At 38.3% G+C, this 22,054-nt stretch overlaps 2 protein-coding genes across 7 annotated transcripts in view; both read left to right on the top strand.

The window, feature by feature from the left end:
- spegb (striated muscle enriched protein kinase b) overlaps positions 1-4,301 on the top strand; it is a 40,855-nt gene extending 36,554 nt beyond the window's left edge. For 4 of the 5 annotated variants that reach the window (XM_058082854.1, XM_058082855.1, XM_058082856.1 and 1 more), the window contains 2 exons: positions 1,346-1,495; positions 1,568-4,301. In XM_058082854.1, the coding sequence (XP_057938837.1) occupies positions 1,346-1,495; positions 1,568-1,814 (397 nt within the window). In that variant the 3' untranslated portion in view covers positions 1,815-4,301. The remainder of the gene's footprint in view (positions 1-1,345; positions 1,496-1,567) is intronic. The other variant, XM_058082858.1, reaches the window with a different exon arrangement.
- A 2,048-nt stretch (positions 4,302-6,349) lies between these two features.
- Positions 6,350-8,369, top strand: LOC131136115 (SPEG neighbor protein-like). Of its 2 annotated transcripts, none has more exons than XM_058082643.1 (5): positions 6,350-6,485; positions 6,552-6,661; positions 6,757-7,064; positions 7,733-7,874; positions 8,118-8,369. In XM_058082643.1, exons 1-5 carry the CDS (start codon positions 6,483-6,485, stop codon positions 8,254-8,256), a joined length of 702 nt encoding a protein of 233 aa, XP_057938626.1. In that variant the 5' UTR covers positions 6,350-6,482; the 3' UTR covers positions 8,257-8,369. The 2 variants fall into 2 exon arrangements, with proteins under 2 accessions (XP_057938626.1, XP_057938627.1); XM_058082644.1 differs by having other exon boundaries at positions 6,441-6,485; positions 6,562-6,661.
- Positions 8,370-22,054: the final 13,685 nt, after the last annotated feature.

The raw sequence follows: 22,054 nt of genomic DNA, 5'->3' as shown, positions 1-22,054 counted from the left end.
TTCCACAAAGCACAATGTACGCTTTGATTTTTTTGCAGCAGGAGGGTAGAACATTTCTTTGCCCATTTACAACAATTAATGTGTGTTCACATACATATATTTTACAGTATAACTACAGAAAACTACAGAAATAAGTATTTTACCCCTGCTGACTTATCCCCTTACAACAATATGAACAGTCCAGATACTTTTATTGTAACTAAGAGAGATGTGCCCATGAAGCACACAAAATAATCTGATCTGTTAATGAAAATCCTACTAATTTCAACTCCTTATGTGGGTAAAAGACACCTGAAAACATATGCTTGAAATTTGATTAAACTAAAAGACACAAACTCAACCTCTCCCATTCAAACGTATGCTCCACCTTGAGCAAGACCAAAGTGTCGACAAAGAGACAAGACTGGAGACCGACACAAGACTGGAAATGGTTAAAAAATGATCAGCCATAAATTTGGTGAGAAAGAGACCGCTGTTGGAAATGGAAGAAATCCAAAATAACTTCCATCTTGCTCTGCTAAGGGTATAGGAAAAGGGGCTGATGAACAGGACCATGTACCATGGAATCTTGGATGAGGACCTTGTATTCTTATCAGTAAGAACAAAAATGGAATTGGAATTGCCTTGTTAGTTTCTGGACTTTAATACCATCCAAAATCTGTGGAGGGAGCTGAAACTTCAACTTGATTTGGACATGACCAGTAAAGAGGCGTGCACCAAAATCCCTACTGACATGTGGGCAACCTTGGTTGGTGACCAATTAGAAACATCTAACCTTTGTACTTGCCCACAAGCTCTTCTCCACCAAGTCACGCTTATGGACTGAATACTTATTCCACTCAATCAAATACAAATTAAATTACAACATTGTTTTTTTTAATCCGTAAAATAAACCTAAAAAAATATGGAATTTGGGTTATAATCTGAAGAAAAGTGAGAAAGCCTGTCCTAATGAACATGTAACTAGCTAGGTGTCACATTACAACTTTATCACTTCCAATCTGATTCCGATATTGCCGCCTTGAATATCGGCTGATACTGTTATCGATCTGATGTCAGCACAGATCAAACATACCTTTTTTTAACTTGTTTAGTAGCGATGAATGTTAGAAAAAGTTTGATCAAGTGATATTACTCAAACAGACAATAATGTCAGTAACATTAAGCAAGAAAAAACATGACCCACTTACCCCTCCATACAGCTGTGTATAGTTTTATCGAAAATAGGCATAATGTTGTGAGGCGCGAGGTCTTTATTAGCGTTTAAACATTGAAAGCGTTTCCAATATTATTATATATTATGCAAACATTATTTGTGTTTGGTGGTGTCGCCTTCATTTTGCAGGCTGAGTGGAAGGTCACCTTTCTTGGAAAATGATCCCCAGCAGACTGAGATGAAGATACAAGCTGCAAAGTTTGACCTCTCAAAACTCTACCAAAATGTGTCCCAAAGTGCCTCACTGTTTCTCAAAAAGATCCTCTGTAGCTACCCTTGGTAAGTTAAATGAGAAGTATTTTTAAGTGATTAGTTCTGGTTCTACTTGATGAAATTCTGCTTCCTCAACAGGGCCCGTCCCTCTATTAAGGACTGCTTTAATAATTCTTGGCTTCAAGATGCCTACCTGATGCGTCTTCGCAGGCAGACCCTGACTTTTACAACAATGCGTCTCAAGGAATTCTTGGCCGACCAGCAGCACAGGCGAGAGGAAATGGCAACTAAACACAAAGTTTTGCTTCGATCTTACCAGAGCTCTCCACAAACCCCCACCAGTCCCATCACACCGATTGTGCCAACTTTCCCTGTTCCCCATTAAAATAGGAGTTGACAAAATGTGAGCATCAAAAATGTTAAACTCTAAGCTGCTAGGTGAAGTAAAGCCTTCAGGTCAAAGTTGTTGAACTTGGTTGACAAAAGGACAAAAAACACCAAGCTACAAATTGCCTGAATGCATTTTTTAAAGGTAAACTAACTTTGTATCCTGCTGGATGTTACCTCAATGTTTGTAACTTTGGATGCATTTTGGATAGATATTATTACAACTGGCAACATGTTCACATGCACACTCACAAACAACACACGTAAGGTCTACACTGACTTCTTAAACATTGCTTTGTTTAAAAATCGGGGGTAAAACATTTCAAGTGAGAAAGCTCCTTCCCTTTATAAACAACCTTGTGTGTATGCTAACAGTTTTTTTGGAGACATTTTGAGTTTTCAAATAGTATTCTTAGGTCATCAAATACTTTTGTGGTTGTGCTACAAGGCCTCGAAGAGAGGACTCTTAACAAGAAGGCCAGTAATTGGTTTTTCAATCTCAGGAGATTGATTGATTTCTACATGGTGTAATTTGTTCAAAATAATATTCCACTCAACAGCAGAAGTAGATAAACACCTTGGTGACCTCCATCTCATATCTTTAGTTCTTCTCATGGTGACATGTAGTGATTTAGTGAATCCATCAGTTTATTCTCGGCCTCTTTGCATGACGTTCAAGATATGCTTTCTTATTCTAATTAAATAAATAAGTACAGGAAGACACGTGACACACATGGTATATTGGAGTACATAGTTGCCCTCCGTTGTCCTCACACAAATGGCAATTTAATTTCCCTGGGGGCACTGGCCTAGGAATGAATACAATTCTATAGGATCTCATTTGTAATGCAGTGGTTTTCAACTGGTTTGGCCATGGAGCCCAACAACAGCTCTTTTTGGCAAGCGAGACGCATATTTTTCAACTAAATTCAATACTGTGCTGTATGCCAGCATAGAGAACATTTCAGGAACAATCCAATAACTCAAAATTATGTGAAAAAAGGTTTCTGTAGAGGTTTTTTTCTCTTGCTCCTAATCTAGTTCTCTACTTGCTAGCTCAGCTGACAGATAACAGGTTCTCAACAATGATTTCAGTTGAGTTCTATTTCAGAGCTTTTACTTTGAAGGATTGTCAAACTGAGATACAGAAAAAAAGCATGTTAATTATAACTTACAAATGATACCAAGTACTTGTGTGTGACACGCAACAGATGTCTTTTAAACATGCGCTGGCTCGATGCTTCTTTACATTCAAAATCCCCATGTTAGCATTAGCAATTTCACATCATCGGGATTTTGAACACCTACAAATACTAAATAGCTACATTCCACTTACACAGCTTATACAGTGTTCCCGCGTTACCTCGCAGTTCACCTTTTTTTTTTTTTTTTACAGCATATGAACGTGGATTGTGTTCTGCGTCCTGATCGGCTAAGTGAGAACCCATACATTGTGTTCTGTGTTCTGATTGGTTAAGGGACTGTACACATGTCAATCAAAACATCGAAACATTCTGCCTCTGTCAAAGGCACCTGCGGTGGCACCCAAAAAGTAAAGGTGGACGGTAACGTTGCAGCTGGAGATGCCATTACGGTAGCAGGAAGGAAAATGACCATGTACTTTAACAAGGACACAAAAACACTACAATACAGTGGACCGGCGCCAGAAGAGGCATGGTCAGAGGAGTGAAATACACAATAGTGAATTAATAATTTCTTATGTCCAACCATGTAGGTTCATCAAGTGCTCAAACCAAAATCGTTATGTTGTCAGAAGATCCAATGTGGTGACTACATAATCAGGAAAAAGGTAAAAGAAACAAACAAAACATATCGTGATACATCCTAATAATATTGTGATATATGCTAAGGTCCATATCACCCAACCCTTGTAAAAAAATAAAGTTGTCTACTTTGCGGATTTACTGTAACCTATTTTGGGAAACTCTCCTCTGCGATAAACGAGGGAACACTGTAACAAGAATAACATATTCACAGTCAAACACTTTTCGGTGAATTAATAGATGACACCCCACTGCAGAAAAAAATGCCCTTCAGAATAAAAGCGCAATCTTAAGACCTGCGAGCCACCAGTTGAGAATCACTGCTTGATCTATTTTAAAATAATTGTGATGCATCACCTTTCACACATTTTATGTTTTGGTTGGAGCCTGCTTTGACAATAATTGCAAATATTCTGTTGTCTCATTTAATGCCTTCGTTTGTATGGTGTATTTCTAATCATCCTTGTCTTGCCAAACCGAGTGAAATTAAAAAAAAAAACAGTGATTACTCTAACTGCATTATTCTGTGAAGTTAATTTGTTTACTGAGATTGTTGGTGATAATTTTATCGGTTCTAAATATTGTGATGCCTTTGTAAGGTTAATAATGCTTTTTTTGTAATTTGCCCTTTTGGGTCACAGCAGGTTTATAATAAGAGCATGACAATGCAATGTTTAAGTTCTACTCTATACGACTGTGCAACATGTTGATTCAGTTTCATTCAAGTCACTAACACGTATATAATGTATACTTAGTTAGGTTTCCTGACATATAATTACAATTTTGTAATTATATATCATTGATGTAGTTTATGAAAGGTGTGTTGCAGTGATGATCATGATGAATGTTGCGTACTCACACTCAACCATTCATACCATGGTCGATTCTCCGAGCCCCCGCTGGCCTGTGTGTTTCTGTTTTGGCCCATTTTACTGTAATTACTGTAATTTCTGAGACTTTGTGGATTATTTCCAGTTTGACTCAGATTACTTCTTGTGTAAAGTGGCGGCTGTCACTTATGTCAGGGGTGTCTAAAGTGCGGCCTGCTGCAGATTCTACAAATATAATTACACATGAAAATTAATATAAACAATGCAACAATCAACAATGGAAAAACAGCAGTGATTTAATGACAATAAAGAAAAAAAGACAAAAAAATTTAAAACAATAAAACAATTTTTTTAAGTTGTAATCTTGAGAGAAAATAAGTGAGAATTTTAAGTGCATAAAATTGTAATATGCAGAAAAAAAGTTGGTTAGAGGTTAATTATTCATTCAAATAATCGTAATTAAATTTATATTATGAGAAACAAACTATGCAAAAGAAAATTACATTGCAAAATAGTCATAATATTACTAGAATAAAGCCAAGATATCATGGGAATAAAGTGTGAATATTATAAGAAGCATTGGGAAAAAAGAAAAGCAGGAAAGAGCAAAAACAAAAGTTGAATAATGAACTTTGGTAAACCTGTATTACAAAGCTGAGATACAAACTCATCAGTGAGATAGTGTGCCATAGGTCGGATTATTTTTTAGACTTTATATTTTTTGTATGTTATGTCGATTCTGAAATGTGCCAACAATTAGTAAAGAACGATCGCATGACTGTAATCCCTCGCTAATTTGCATTTCTTCAGAATATATTGATAAATTATTCTCTTTTGTAGTTGAATACGGCTTATTATTAGTAAAAAAAAAAAATCAATAATTCTTTTCTCCAGTTCATCGTTTTCATCCATAGACAAGACTAAATCAAAATACAAATATAAGGTATTCAGAAGACGCATTTAAAGATGTGATGATCTGTGGTGTTCTACATTGGTCACTAGGTGTCAGTAATGTTACATTGATGAGACAACAGTCACTGCAGGAGGTATTGTACAGAACAGGAAGTAGATTAGAACAAGGAGAAACCCCCCTTTCTACCATGTGAGTCTATATTGTCTTATTTTCACGTATTTGTGTGTAATACACGTGTAAAGGTGACGATAGGGGTATTATTTCATGTGCAAACAGGTTTTCTATGGTCTGACTACAAAAATCAATAAGGAATCCTACTTCACAGAAATTCACTTATCACAATGGGAACCTATTCACTGCAATAAAAGCAGGATTACTGTACAGTCATCCTATTACTTGGCTATGTCGTAGTGTGCATGTGCGTGTAAACATCACAGACTATGTGTGAAGTGGGCCCAAGCCTGGTATGATTGGCCGATGTGAGTACGGTCTTAGAAAAACATTTTCTTAATGAATTGTTTGCTATTATGAATACATGAATGCGACTTCTCTGTCTGGTTCACGCTTGTTAATTTATTGAGTGACTGTTACGGCTTCTGCTTTTTATTTTGTGATTGCTTTGGCATGGAAAAGGGCATGACAGCAGGCTATGCAATAAAGAAAATATGTCAAATTTCAAATTACAATGTGGAAATATTCTACAGTAGACTGACTAAACAGTAACTGCAGGGTAATGTTGGTAGTGAGCACCTTCCTGAATTTACTTCATATCTCTTCTGCCTCGAGCTGAACTGGTGGTCTCGAGAATGCCTTACGTAGGGAGGGGCAGCTCTGAGCTTGCCCCTTACATATTTCCAACATCCATTAACCAAACTATTAGCTGCTTTGATGGTTCTCAGGAGTATTTTGCTATGAAGGCTAAATAAGGACAGGAATGTTTCATGTAACATTTGTTGTCAGTCTTCAAACACCAGTGCCGTTTGGAGTATTTCCTGATATCCATAGAAGGGGATGAGATGAGATGATGAGATGTTACTCCTCCTGACTGTCAACATATAAGACTCAGTAGTCTCAAAATTCAGTTTCATGACAATCCAGTGGATCAAAACAGGAGGAGAGGTGGTAACGGCGGCACTTACATGGTAAGTGATATTTAGATGCCAACAACCGTAATGTAGCTGAGAATTTGAATGTTGTGACTGCCACAGATGTCCAAAGCAAAGGCTTCACCTCTTCCTGCTGGGTGCAATCTGGACATCAATGATCCTCAGGTTCAGGAAGCTGCCATTCGAATTCAGGCCTCATATCGTGGCCACAGGTAGCAAAATATTCTTCATCTCTCATAATAATTATCATGTTAGCTACATCTTAATACACAAAGAAGTTTTCTGTTTCCCGATCGTCTTTTCAAAGGTCACGAAAAGAGATGCGAGAGAAAGGCCCTCCTAAGATTCTACAGGAGCTCAAAGATGTGGTTCTTGTAGAAGGCAGCGCAGCTAAGCTGGAGTGCAGAGTTAGTGCTTTCCCAGATCCGTTCATCACCTGGTACAAGGATGGAAAGGAATTAAAGGATGGTCCCAAGTACCGTTATGTTTTTGAAGACCCGGATTTTGTGGCACTGGTGGTTCGAGACGGGGTACTTGCCGATCTGGGCAAGTATATGGTGAACATCAAGAACCCATTCGGGCAAACATCAGGATCTGCTTGTATTCTGGTGGAAGGTAGGTTTGCTGTCAAATTCCCATTTCAGACTATAATAATTCAACTTTAGCCATATATTAAGCCCTTAAGAGGTCCTTTATTTATTATTTGTTTGTCCTTAATGACAATGCCTCCCAATGAGCCAATAAATTCCACTAAGTAACCCTGACAAGGCACACCTGTGAAGTGAAAACCATTTCAGGTGATTACCTCATGATGTTCATTGGGAGAACACCAAGGGTTTGCTGCATTATCAAAACATAATATATAAAACATTAAAATATAAGACATTTTTTTTTAGTTATTTCACACTTGTACATACATATTCATGTGTTGATTAATAGTTTTGATAATCTACAATTCAAATAGTCATGAAAATAAAGAAAACACATTGAATGAGAAGGTGTGTCCAAACGTTCGTCCTGGACTGCAAACACGCACTTATTTAATAGAAAGGCACCAAAAACAGAAAAAGGTGTGACATTTTGTTACATGCTTGATATGAGAAACTGTAGCACCATCTAGTGGACAATTCTAAAATTTAATTTAAAATTGGACACATGGAATTTATGAATATTATTGTCATTATTTGACATTGATACATGCTAATTTTCTAAACAATGCTTGTGTTATGATAGACGTTATATAACCAACAAAGTAATTGATCATCATTGATCATCTCTCCAAGTCCCCGCTAAGGTTTCTAAAGGCCCAGAAAACCTAAAGACCAAGAGGGGAACAACAGTAGTGCTCAAGGCTGACATAAGTGGGGAGCCACCTCCAGATGTTGCCTGGCTGAAGGATGGAGATGACATCGAAGAAGATGACAGGTTCACAACTCATCACTAACTTGTGTGAAGTATAATACTTACTGTGGATCCTGGAAGGTTGGACACAATTCTTTCTGGGATGCTCCTCAAGTAAAAGATGTTTGTATTTAAAATCAGTATATGTGTATTTTATTTTCAGATTTTTACACCGTAAAACTAGAAGAACGAAGGATGAAAAAAATCAAGCATGATCAGTATGATGACTATTAATTTATTAATGAAAATACTACTATTGTCTTTCAGGATATTCTTTGATGTCGGAGACACCAACACAATTTTGACCATAAAAAATGCTAAATTGGAAGATGCTGGAAAGTACGAAGTATTTGTGGAGAACAATCTTGGGACTGACCAGTCCTTTGCTCGAGTGGACATCCTCTGATGAAACACACCAAGCATGCAATGCAATAACACTTTGTGGTCTTAAAGTGCGGAAAGATTGTATTGATCCATTGATCTCTTTATTTTGAGAAATGTACATAAATGCAACCTGATAAGAAGCTATGATTCTGTCCTGTCCTTCGGGGGAGGGGGGGGGACACTTGCAGCAGATTCTCAACCGTCTGTTTCATCTGTCTTCCCGTCCAAAAATAAACATCCAAAAAGAGCAGTTAATTTATTTTCTCCACAAGTGCTTATGGTAATTTCTGCACTTTTTGGAGAATTTTGCCCATTATTCACAATCCTTATGTGAAACATGAACACATATTTCTTTCCCTTTTATGTGCATTCTAGCGCAAAAAAATGAGTTATATGAGCTAGCCACCAACAAAAAAATTTTTCTTCTGGGAATATTATGACTTTGTTCCCATAATATTTTGACGTTATTCCCTCAATAGTATAACATTTTCCCAACCTAATTAAAAAAAAATACCATTTCCATCGTCGGGGTATGCTGGACCCTATCCCAGCTGACTTTGGCCGAGAGGCGTTGTACACCTTAGACTGCGTGCCAGCCAATCACAGGACACATGTAGACAAACAACCATTCACACTCACATTCACACAATTTCGAGTCTCCAATTAATTTAATATGCATATTTTTGGAATGTGGGAATCCAGAGTACTTGGACGAAACCCACACATGCACAGGAAGAACAGGCAAACAGCTCAAAAGGAGACTTGAAAATTACAAAATTATTTGGTTTTGTTTGTTTTTTAAAGTTTACGACTTAAAAATATGTTACAATATTTTAACCCTGTGATACTAAAATACTGCCATAATATCACATGTTTATTCTTGCAAAATGTCACGCCTTTTTCTGTTTTTGGTGCCTTTCTACTAGATAAATGTGTGTTTGTAGGGGAAATGGCTGAAAAATAGCGTTTTCCTGTCAACTTTTTCTTATATTATATTATATTTTTCTAATATTTTGACTTTCTTCTGATAAAATTACAATTGGTTTTTTTTCCATTTCCGCATTAAAAAAACATTTCCAACTATTTGAATATTCTTCAAATCATATTATGGCTTCAGACTGACGTGCATCCACCGTGTGCGTGCTCACGGAGTCAGTGCTCATGCAGCCAAGCACACAACAAAAGTTCCTCCTACGCTAAAAGTGCAACATAGTGTGTGCATGATCCCAAATCTGAGGCGGGACTCATCCCCAAATTTTGCCCACACCGGTTGGGACCGGGACTTTAGCCGCTGTCTGACGGATGATCACATTGCGATCCTCGAACACTCACCACACCCTGCCCACCAAATGTTGCACCAATCTAAAGCTTTTTAAAGAGACCCCCAGGTGAGATATTTTTGTGGCCTGTTTTGAGAGTGTAAAACTTACATCACTCTATCTAACAAAGACAGAAAACTCAAAGTCTGGATGCTGCAGTGGGGGTGGAGCTGATCGGTGGATGGGATTGGTCTTATAAAGCAAGTATCGGACAATGTTGATACCATGCTTTTTCAGCCAATTACAATACCAATGGATTTTACTCTATGCCTGTAAAATTACTACTGATTTTCCAATTTTTTATGTTAACATTTTACATTTTAATATAAAATATTTTTTTTACATTTTTAGAATGTGCTGCAGGCCAATGAAACAAACAGCCGCGGAATGCAGCTGGCCGCCAAGCTCCCATTTTGGTAGCCCTGAGGCCACACAGTAGGTTACATCAACAGTAATTGCAAAAAATGACACTTTCACATTCTGCAATCATTTGCATAACCTCAGTAAAATGTCAAAGGGGTTATGGATACTGACATTTCATAATTAATTGCTGCGGGGTACCTCAAATTGCATGGTTTCCATGGCGATATTGACAGTGGCATATCATGCAATAGCCAGTTCTACTGAGCAATATTTGCAGATTATCTTTTCTTTCTCAGATTTTCGTTAATATAAATAGAAGGCAAATATTGATTAAAAACAACATCATGCAATTAATTCTCTTGGGATGTATTAATACATAGAACTGAATCTATAACAAGAGTTTTGAGGGAGGACGGAGGATCTAACAAGCATTCTTCAGGTTGGGAGACGATCCGCTCATGCCAAAGTCTGCCAGAAGGTAGCAGTATCAACCTCGGTCTCGTTCCAGCTCTGAATCTAAAACGATTAAGTGCAGAACATGGCTACCCTCCAGCAGTGAGTGACCAGAGGAAAGGAACATCTTTAATTTCACATGTTGCTGCAGCCATATGCATTAAGGTTCTTTCAACACTGTGAGCATGAGGCAAAAAACGTATGTCATATTTTTTATAGCACTGTTGTTAAAATGCACAAAGCATTTATGTCCCTGTGCTAACTCGCTGGTTATGCCCAATCTTGTAATTGCAAACACTGGAGTGGTGTTGCACTTCAGTTAGACTGCGAGGTGGACCGATGGGGAGCGCGTCTGCCCTGACCCAACTTCAGTTTGGCCAGTATGACCTGACCATTCCATGTGCTCAGAAGGAGTGTGAAGCAGGTTGTCAGATTCTAACAGAATATCAAGTGTCCAACCGGCGCGAAGTCAGTAGCGGGGGGGCCTCATTCTTGCTATGTTTGGATATTAATAGGAACAGTGCATCACAAGAGGCATGCCGTGACAGAAAGGCTCCCAGATCAGCACGCTTTCAACTAAGTAGGCTAAAACATGGTGATGTGGCGCGAGGTCGTTGTTGCCCACTGGAAATGCTGTAACCTCATTATCAGTGTTGCAACCTCTTGGATTTAACCGAGATCCACCTCACATGTGCATCAGTGACTGGGTGAACAATTATGCCAGAGGGGTAATTTACAGCCTGACACTGCATTTGCAACCCCTTTGACTGAAATGCGGAGACGATTTGTCTTTGTTCATGCAACTCTGACATTACATAGGACACCTTCATCGGCAGCTGTGGCCTCGGGAAGGACAGAGTTACTGTACATCTAGTATGATCACTAGACACTACACTAGACATCCACGTTTCCCTTCTCCATCAAATATTTATGGAAAAAACCAGGGGACACTGGATGGAAAGATTACTGGGGCCAAACATAACATATCATAAAAGTTTAATGAAACATGATAGGCATCAGAAAAAAATGATGTATCGGACAGAGGTGTCAGGCAGTGCAAGTCAGCAAGTTGTCACGGTTGCATTTGTTTTCATCAGAGAATAAAACTTTCTTCCGCCTTTCAATGTCCCATGCTTGGTGCTCTTGTGCAGATTCCAAACATGTAATTTTGTGGCATTAAAAGGACGAGGCTTTTGAAGATGTTTTTTTGTTCTTAAAAGCCTTCTCTCGCAGATGCCGTTTGATGGTTATCTGATAACACTTATCACAAGGTAAAAACCTTCATTTGGTCGGGGAAAATGCCGTGTCTTTGCAGACAACCAGCTGGATCCTTCGGTTCAGGGCCAGTTTTTTTTGGGTCTACCACTTTACTGATTGGTTCCATAACCCTCAGGCTCTTTGAAGGAGTTTCAAATGACTGTCTTACTGCGTCCAACCACTGCAGCAATGGCATGTTGCTCGAAGCCTTGCTTATGGGGCTCAATAATCCGATTGCTTGCAAAGAGAGAAAGCTCTTTTGCCTTTGCCACCAAGGGATGATGACAGTGTGAATACCCATCCATCATTTTCTATGCCGCTTATCCTTACTAGGGTCGTGGGGTATAATGGAGCCTATCCCTATTTGGGCTCCCTGGACTGGCCGCCAGTCAATTGGCAGGACAGTGTGAATATCTCAACTTTGAACTTCTTTAAAGGACAACTGCACTTTTGGGGAATTTAGCTCATTATTCATAATGCTTATGTGAAATATGAACACATATTTCTTGCCTGTTTCTGTGCGTCCTAACGAGAGAGAAAACGAGTTAATATGATCTACCTAACAAAAAAACCTTTAGAAAAATGCCAACGGTGTTCCGTTTACATAACTACGAAGATCTACAAGATGCTTGTTTGCTGTGAGCATTTTTTACTGGGGCACAAGTCTTGTGCTGGACGACACAGCCATCCCAATGAGAGTGGACATTGTTATTACTGTTGATGTTTCTATGCTGCTATTGTTGACGGAAGTTGTGTCAGCTACTTTTATGAGCTCTGTGAAATCAATGCACCTCGGAAAGAAGTTACAGTAATGTTAGATAGTCTAACTATTATATGTTATCATCAATGTACTTGTTCATGAATGATCACGGCATGTTTATTAAACGGTAAAACGTTTTAGGTTTTTTTTCTTTATAGAGGGCTTCATAGTTGAAATCGGTAGGTCTAAATAATGTGCATTGTTAGCTAGCTCATACTATCTTGTTTTCTATTATTAGAATGCACAGAAAAGTAAAATACATATGTTTTCATGTTTCAGATAAGGATTGCAGATAATGGACCAAATTTCCCCCCAAAAGTGCAATTTTCCTTTAAGGTCAAACAGTGCAAAATGTAAATTCTTGCAATTTGTCAACTAGTTTTCACATTTTGATCAGGGGTGTATTATCACTTTGCGATGACTCCACGCTGCGTGTGAGTTTAACTTTATTTGTATGCCAATAATGTGTGTGTGTGTGTGTGTGTGTGTGTGTGTGTGGGTGGGGGGTATAACGATGTAGAGAGGGTCTCATCATTTCCCACTCAGCAGCTCTAACAGGCTATTTTGAACACACTGATGTTTGTAACATTAGAAGAGGTAATGCACTGGGCAGCATGATGTTTTTTTACACTACTGGCTTCACCTGCCCAGTTCCTTCACACGTGTTTGCACACAAACTTTTCAACTTGGGACCACCGAGGTATGTCTCTACCAACATACTCGAGCTATAATGACTCTCCCTCTCGTGACTTTGTCCATTCTCACCCCTGGCTAATATAGTCAACAGGCCAAAGCCACTGGGAATAACAGTAGAAATCAGGTCATATTTGTTTTGAGTTTAAAAAAAAAACCAAACTGGGTCAAATTGAAATAATATATATTTTTTAACAAGATTACAATTATTACAATATGCATATGCAATATGTGAATCTCTATGTTTAGTTTCTCAAAGCCAATTGGTGACATACAAACCAAGTTTCCAGGTAAAAATAATAAATATAATTTACATGCAGTAAGCTTGAGTAATATTATTTGTTTATATTTGTTGCTATTACTCATCAGTGCAACTTGTGCAGTATTAACACTTTCACACAAAGTGAGATGACAGGTTGACTATGCCCCATACTGAGGCAAGAGATTTCCTATCATCTGAATGACGGGCTAATGCTTTAGCTGACAGCTCTGACTACTCTTCTTGGCTCAGCTAATTTTTCAAAGTTTTCATCCTTGTAAACATCAACCTTCACCAACCCAACTACACTTCTTGGAAAGAAAATGCACATGAGAGAATATACTAGATCGTCCCTCATTCTTCATTAATCGTCAATGTCTTTAGTTTGTATTCTTCTTACTAATATTGTAAATATAACGATAATAAAACATATTACATTATTTCACATTGATATTTAGAATTGTCAAACATACAGAGTTGCTCCCAATGCCTGTATCGGTTGATATCGGTATCAGTAATGAAGTGCTGGACAGTATCGGATATAACTGCTTTTCGCAAGAAAGCCAATATTAACCATTTCTAAAAAATACAGTACACACAGTATTATTCTCATACGGTGCATTGTACAATGAACAGGTAGAGCTCAAACCCCATTTACTACTCTGTGAAACAGATGCCCATATGTGTATTTTTGTGTTTACACAAGATAATTTTTTTTTAATCATCAGAAGATTGTAGTATATGTACTCATATGTTCAATGTTGGTATTGATACAAAATATACAACACAACATTGCACTGATAATTTACTACCTGACTATCTCTGGTGGTGAAATATAGACCTAAACCTTGTTATGCAATGTCTTCTAACCTTTTGCTGCAAAGCGAAAATAGAAATCGTCAAGGAATACACAGGTCGTACAACAGCAGGGGGCCAAAACTGGCAGAAACTCAAAATTAGTTGGCATGACGCACCAGTCACTGTCATCACTTATGTATGCAGGAGCCATAAAGCAAATGAAAGACAGCATAATACTTTTGGTAAGCACATCTAGCAGTCACTCTCTCTCTGTGTGTGTATATATATATATATATATATATACTTATATATATATGTGTGTGTATATATATATATAGTTATATATATATATATAGTTATATATTTATTAGAGCTGTCAATTGATTAAACTATTTGATCACGATTAATCACATTTTGTTCATGGGTAACTCAGAATTAATCACATTTAATCGCAGATAGAAATACGTTTTTATCTATAATAAATAGGGGAAATGTCTTTGTGGTAAACAATTCCATGTGCAACTACAACAATAATTACATCAAATTTCATGTTATTTCAAAGATATCAATTTTGGAGCTATGGGCCATTATTAAATAATACAGTCGGCAAGCATATTTTTGTATTACTATTTTTTCATTATTATTAGCATATGAGCACTTAAATTTGCCCACGTATGTTCAGCAAATACAAAATGTGAGCGAGTGAGACCTCTCACATTGACACAAACATGTTTTTTTTTTTATTACAGTGTCAGCTCAAAATTATTTTGGTTCATTCATGATACTGGGTTTGAATTCTAAATGTTTGTGAGCAAAAAGATTATTTATTACAATACTGTAACTATCCCACAGTTTATGAATGTTTAATGCGAGCTACGATTTGTCCTACTTTGTTTACGGTCATTGAATGCAGCATCTACCATTCTCCGATGTACAGAGGGATGTTGCTTACATATTTTGTGTCTAAATTAAGTATTGTAAAACATAGAAATGACTACATTTTGCAGAATTCACTTCTCATGGTCGAGTCTGGAACAAATGAACTATTATTATGAATTAACAAATAATAATAGCCCTGTGACTGACCTGTGAGCGGTATACCCATCTTCTTGCCATCAGCTGGCATAGGACTGTGAACAATACAAAGTTAGTAGATGGCGCAATCAACTGCATCACATTTGAAAAAAAAATCAGGCCCTGAAGCCTTGTCATGTGTTAAATATGCTAGGCTTGAAACTAATATGTTGTAGTGTTGAAAAGTACTCTATTTGCAGAGATGTCATAGGCAGGACACAAAGAGGTGATGAGTAAATGGGATGTCAATGCTTCACTAAATAACAAAAAACTTGAACAGTAACAGAAAATCAGTGACTTCCAATGGCCAATATTATATGATGAGATAATGTGTCAAAGGTAATCCAAACTGTAAATCTCATCAAACTTGATGCCTACTTCTGTTAAGACAGCCTTTGCTCATCTGTCACCCCTAGTTGAGATTAGACAGTTGATATTAATGCAATACTTGCATTATATGGCAGTGGACTGTTGGTGAACAACATCATAGGTATCAACTGGCCAAGATGTTCTCAGTTGTCACCTCCAGATTTATGTATTAGTTCGGCCTTTCATAGAGATTTGATATTTCAAAAGTTATTTGTCACTTCTTTCCAAGCCCCCAAAATAAATGGCTCGGCCTCTGAGAAAAGTGGGGGTGGAGTCAAGGGCTCAGTTTTGGTTGTGACAAGTTGTCATGTCGATGTGCATGCTGCTCCTGTTTCGCAGGCAAGCTGGGGTCTCACTCACTCCTCCTACCATTTCTGTGAATATTCACTCTAAATGGACGCTACAACTCACCAGCAAGTCATTCTGATTTTGGAGTTACAGCAGGACTCTGATGCATTGTATGGAGCCTAAACTCTGAACAATTACTTTTGGAAAAAGAAAAAAAAACCCTGATGTATCTGGAAAAAACAGAGCAGACTGACGTCTCTGGTGAAGGGACACTCTCGACTGACAACATGCTTTCAGAACAATGCCAAATTCCTAAATTATCAGAAGCTGCAGGTTTAATCCTCTCCTCTAACGGAAGGGCTGAACTTGACTTAAATGTCTTTGCAGAATTTGCCAGCCAAGAAATGAACTCGTCCAGACTATGTATGGAAATCTGTAACAACTACGAAGATTACACCGATGCCAGTCAACCCTGCACCCATTGCAATGGAGACAGATTTGGGAAGTGTTCAGAAATTAGCACAGTTTTGGAATGCGACACTATGCATGATCAAACCTTGAGGTTGAGTCAGCAATTAGAAGGATATGCTCAATACTGCGAGTGTTGTAAACCTTCTCTGATCTCTGAGCACTGTGTTAATAATACTTTATCTCACGGCGATTGGCCTTGTTGTGAACAATGTACAGAGCAACAGATATTCCAACAGCATGAGCCCACAGATTATCCATCTGGGTCTTTTGACGTAATGGTAGATGAATTAGATGTCAACAGTGACAGTTTTAAGGAGGTTGAATCCTCTAATTGCGTGTCTGAATACATGGAGCGCCTGGTGTTATCACAACAATACCAGCCTTCTGCGATGCAGTACAAGTTTCTGGAGTCTTTGCCAGAATCATCAACGGAGCACCATGAGAAAAATGAGGTGACGGGTTTCATACTCGACGCTTCTGAGTCAGTGGATGGATCAGACTGTGATACTGAACTTTGTGAGTATGATGACCATTACCCGAGGGGATATGAGGACTCCAACGAAGAGGATGAAACAAGTCAACAGGGTAGGAACAACTCAGACAAAACCTATGCGGGATTCTTTATGGAAGAGGATGGTTCCTCAGACTGTTCGTGTTCTGAAAGTAAATCCTTTAAGACCTGCTCTGATGACTCTGATAACTACGTGGATTCATCAGGAGAATCTGAAAAAGCTCAGGAAGATTCAAGCGATGAGCAGACCCAGTGGGATTCATTTGAGGATGATGAAGACATAGAACAGGGCAACATACGGCAGAGTATGAATGATGACAAGAAAACCCCCACCTCTGATTTTGTTGTTGAAGATTACTTTGATTTTTTTGACAGGGGTAGCCCTGCTTATACACAACGACAGCATTACATCTCTTGCTTTGATGGTGGAGATATCCATGAGTGCTTGTATAACGAACAACTAAAGGAAAAGAAACAGGAACAAAATCTGTACAAAGTGCAAGACATTGATCCACAGGTAACTAAAACATGCTTTTATTCTTCTCAAAACGCATGTGATGATATTTACAGATGTCTAACAAGCGACACCAGATGTGAGTTTTGCAAGTCAGGTGACCAACCCGAAGAACTGAGAGCAGAAGATGAACTTGACGATGATCTTTATGAGGAGAATAAACTCAATGACGACAACACTCCTGATGCCACGCCTAAATCTGAGCTCTGCCTGTCTCCCGATGATGATGAAAATCTGGATGTGGAAAACATATTTAAAGACAATAACTCTGATATCTTAATCTTTGAATCTACTGAAAAGACTACCTCGACTAGTCCTAATGAACAACCGGCTACCAACAACGCATTGTGCTGTCATAAAGACATGTTTAGTGATTGTTCAGAGAAGGAGTGCTATTGGGTTCTTACAGAGAGCGGAATTGAGACATTTAACTCTGGGGTTGAGGAATACTACGCATATCAGATTAAAAGCATTGAAATGGTTATTTTAAATGACCACAAAATCAATACAAGAACATCATCATGGAGTGAAGATCCATTGGTGTCATCCCAGAACAAGACTGACTATCAGGATGCTGAAATCCAAGAACATTTCTCTAAAAGAGGACAAAACAAAGACTCACCTGGGGATTCTGAAATCTCAGTAGTAGGAACAGATATTATTCATAGTGTGGTCTCAGGTTATCACAAGATCGAGGAAGGGGACACAAGGACCGAGGAATCAGAGGAGGACAATAGTGATAGTGACACCTACGACCTCTGTGATTGCGAGTACTGCATCCCACCAAAAAAGCAGGTAAATAGTATTTTGATTTGAAGCAGCATGTTTAATGGTTAAACTGGAACCTCTTTTAACAATACGTTTTTATATACTGTACCTGTTAGGGTGCACTCACACTCGTCAATTGTATTGTTCTTGGTCCCACTTCCCAAAAGTCTGTCATGTTTGGCTTGTGTGGGTGCTCTGATCCATACTTAAGCTCAGCAGGGTTCTACTCTTTTGACACAATTAAAAGGCTCACAAAATTCACTTGAATTATAATGTGTATGTTTTAAATCTGATATATTTTCCAACGCCTTGAGGTATTGTTGTTTTATTTGCAGATATCAGCGAAACCGCTGCTCCCACAGATGAAATCCATTGATACAGGGAAGATCTGCGTCGTCATTGATTTGGATGAAACTTTGGTGCATAGCTCATTTACGGTAAGACTTGTGTTTGTGTACCTTGTAAGAATTTTAACACTTGGCCCTCATTTATTGCATTTCAATCACGATAAGTGAGTAGGATTCAATATTAGTAAATTTAATGAAATTTTCATCAAGCATATCAAACTTGTTTTTGACTTTCTGAATATGTATTTAAAATCATTATTAAAGCCCTGTGGACATGAACTAACACCTCTATAGCCACCTTACAAACCTATTATTCTGTTTACACCACATTGCATGGGATCAATGCAGGAACATAACAGGAGGCCACTGCTTAAAACATAGCATTCTACTGAGCAGTTAGGCTCCAATTTGTCAATTCAAAACTGAAAAAAATGGTTTCAAATGGAGTGGAGAAGAAGGACAACGTTAGACGCCAAAAACATACCACTTCCACACAGAATGGGACGAGAACAAACGACAATGTTTTAAATTAAATGTCAAACATTGTGTCTTTTTTTCAGTAGGGACTGAACACATCACATCATTTGATGCAGAGAATCAGACAACAAAAGCTGGTGGATGAAAACGTGTAACATAAACAGTAATAGCAATTAAAACCAGAAAGCAAGAAACATGACCCCAGGACAATGGCATTAACTCTAAACACCTACATTAATTGCATTTTATTATTCACAAGATATCAATAGTCAAAATCACAATCAAAATGACAAATTACACACAAACTCCTACAATATCCATCCATCCATTCACTGTACCGCTTATCCCCACGAGGCTTACGGAAGTGTTGGAGCCTATCCCAGCTGTCTTCGGGTGAGAGGCGGAGTACACCCTGGACTCGTCGCCAGCCAATCACAGGGCACATATAGACAAACAACCACTCACACTCACATTCATACCTATGAACAACCGGAGGTACCCGGAGAAAAGCTACCCACGGGGAGAACATGCAAACTCCACACAGAAATGTCCGAGGGGGAATAATTTTAAGACAAGTTAAAAAAGGGCAAGAATTGCCATTTTGCATTGTTGGACCTTATGGAGGTTCTAAGTAGAGCTTCAACAAAATTAGAAAAAAAGAGTGTGAAACATTTATCACTAGCATTACACTAAAATAGGCTTTTTTTCTCAGGTGGTTAAAAGTTCAAGACCATAAAAAGTCTTGGAACTAAAATTGAATAGACACGACTCAGTAATGAGCTGGGCCATTCTTGTTAGTCACTTCAAAAATTGGCTTGGGCGTGCTTGATGCCATTGTTGATGTCCATTTTTGTGAACTTCTATTGCCATCCAACATCCAATTGGATGTAGATTAGGGGAACGCACAGGATGGTCCATTTCTCCGGAAGAAGTCTTTTCTCAGCCGGGAATTGTAAACTGCAGTGCAAACTGCTTGTTTTCAATAAACTGCTTCCCATAAACATTGCATTTGTTCAGATCCAACAGTGTAAAATGTGCAAAAGTTTTCAACTGGTCTAAGCACTTTGTCCAATGGTATAATTTTCAACGGAATGCTTTACCAAGCAAAGTAGTCACTTCTAAAAGTGACGTCTTCTGTGTCCCCTCAAATTATGTCATGGATTCCAAGTGAAATGAAGTCCCACTGCGGTTACAGACTGTCCTGAAAGATGTCACTGGATATAGCCATGTGATACTAGCCATGTGTATACAGGCAGGCCTAGACCGTGAAGTTGGTGATTTATTCAAGGTAATAGCAACATCCTTTGAACACACATCCCCAAAGAAAATTATATAAACCATATAAATGCAATGTAACTGTTTCTTACTGCCTCACATCAAACATTATTCTCATTTTACGAGACAGAAAATGGTATTGGATAAAATAGCACTCATTTTAGTACCATTTTATTGGCTAATAGCCCAAATGAAAAGACTCGGGCACAATGAAGGGGTTCTTAATCATAAAACAAATTGAAAGAAAGTAAAGCCAAGTCGCTGTTGCCATGTGGTAAATTGCTGCACACTAGCCACAGAGTTCCATGTATAGTTTTGTGGCTATGATATTACCTAAACTGGGAATGGAATGTCACATGAACTGAGTTGAACCCTTACAGTTTATTGCCATCAGCTGATTAGACATCTGTTGACTAAGAAATAATCCAATGTACTTGATGATTTCATTTTTTCATGGTTCTTGTCCAATGTAGTGTTTACATTTCATTGGGCAGTGAACTGGAGTCCATCCGACCATCTATATAATGGTACCGCCGTATGTGATCTAAGGAGGGGTCCTCGAGTTATGTACACATTCTGTTCCTCGACTGCGATGTAAGTCGAGTTTTAGTGTAAGTTGGAACACATGACGGACATGAAACGAAATGAAATTAAAAGGTTATAAAAACAAAATAAGCCAAAGCACTAGCAACCATTCCATCTTCATAATAAGACCACTGCACTACCTTAATATTTCTGTTGTTTCCAGAGAATCTGCATCTTGCCCATTATGTGTCTTGTAATCTTAAAGAGTTTTGTGATTTCCAAAATGTGACATATGTCCAAACTGAGCGGCTGCTGTTTTTTTTGGCGTGGGTCGGCCACCATAACAGTCATCCCTCTCTATATCACAGTTCACTAGCCATCAGTAATGATATTGGATTACATGCCTTTCACACTGCATGGAGACTGGCATTGTATGTCTTCTCATTTCGTGTGGAAGTGGTAAGTTTTTGGCTTCTTTAACTTTTTTCCCCACTCCGTTGGAAAACACTTACGTTTAGAATAAGTAAATTAGACAGGCTAACTCGTCAATAGCCTAATAGCTTCCCATGTCATCTATTACAATACAGTACCCCGTAGCCTGCTCAATGTAATGTAATGTGTAAACAAAGACTAACAGAAGTGTATTTCATGTCTACAGGGCTCTAATAATGTTTAAACCCATATTTAGAAAGTCATGCTCTAATTACAAAATTCATTCATTCATTCATTCATTTTCTACCGCTTTTTGCTCACGAGGGTCGCGGGGGGTGCTGGAGCCTATCCCAGCTGTCATCGGGCGAGAGGCGGGGTACACCCTGGACTGGTCGCCAGCCAATCACAGGGCACATATAGACAGACAACCATTCACACTCACTCTAATTACAAAATGATTAATTTTATTAGTATTGAATACTATTTCACAGAAATCTACTTATTGTGGTAAGGTGTGGAACCAATTACCTACAATAAACAAGGCATAACCGTCGACCACCTCTTCGTCATCCTTACCGATTCATTTATCGGTACATATTCTTACACTGTGCTGTATCTAGTTCTCAAGTCGGTCTCAAGTATGAGGACCAAAATATAGTTTTTGTGTTTTTGTTGACTTTACCGAACCACTGAATGAAGCAACATAAACCGAAGACCACCCGTGATCTGAACCAAGAACGTACACCAAACACCTTTCAGTAAAAGCTTACAAATGTGACTTGATTATTTTTATGTGAACATGATATCACAATACAATTAACAACATGAATTATACATTTTTATGGAGGTCATCTTTAGAGAAATGCT

This window comes from Doryrhamphus excisus, chromosome 9 (assembly GCF_030265055.1).
Source record: "Doryrhamphus excisus isolate RoL2022-K1 chromosome 9, RoL_Dexc_1.0, whole genome shotgun sequence".
In the NCBI taxonomy this organism is placed as follows: domain Eukaryota; kingdom Metazoa; phylum Chordata; class Actinopteri; order Syngnathiformes; family Syngnathidae; genus Doryrhamphus; species Doryrhamphus excisus.
The sequence above is the reverse complement of the archived record's forward strand: the minus strand, read 5'-3'. Positions and strand labels throughout refer to the sequence as shown.

Coding starts and splice junctions, on each gene's coding strand:
- LOC131136115 (XM_058082643.1), top strand. Junction 7,065..7,732: donor TGCTTGTATTCTGGTGGAAG/GTAGGTTTGCTG, acceptor CATCTCTCCAAG/TCCCCGCTAAGGTTTCTAAA. Junction 7,875..8,117: donor GACATCGAAGAAGATGACAG/GTTCACAACTCA, acceptor ATTGTCTTTCAG/GATATTCTTTGATGTCGGAG.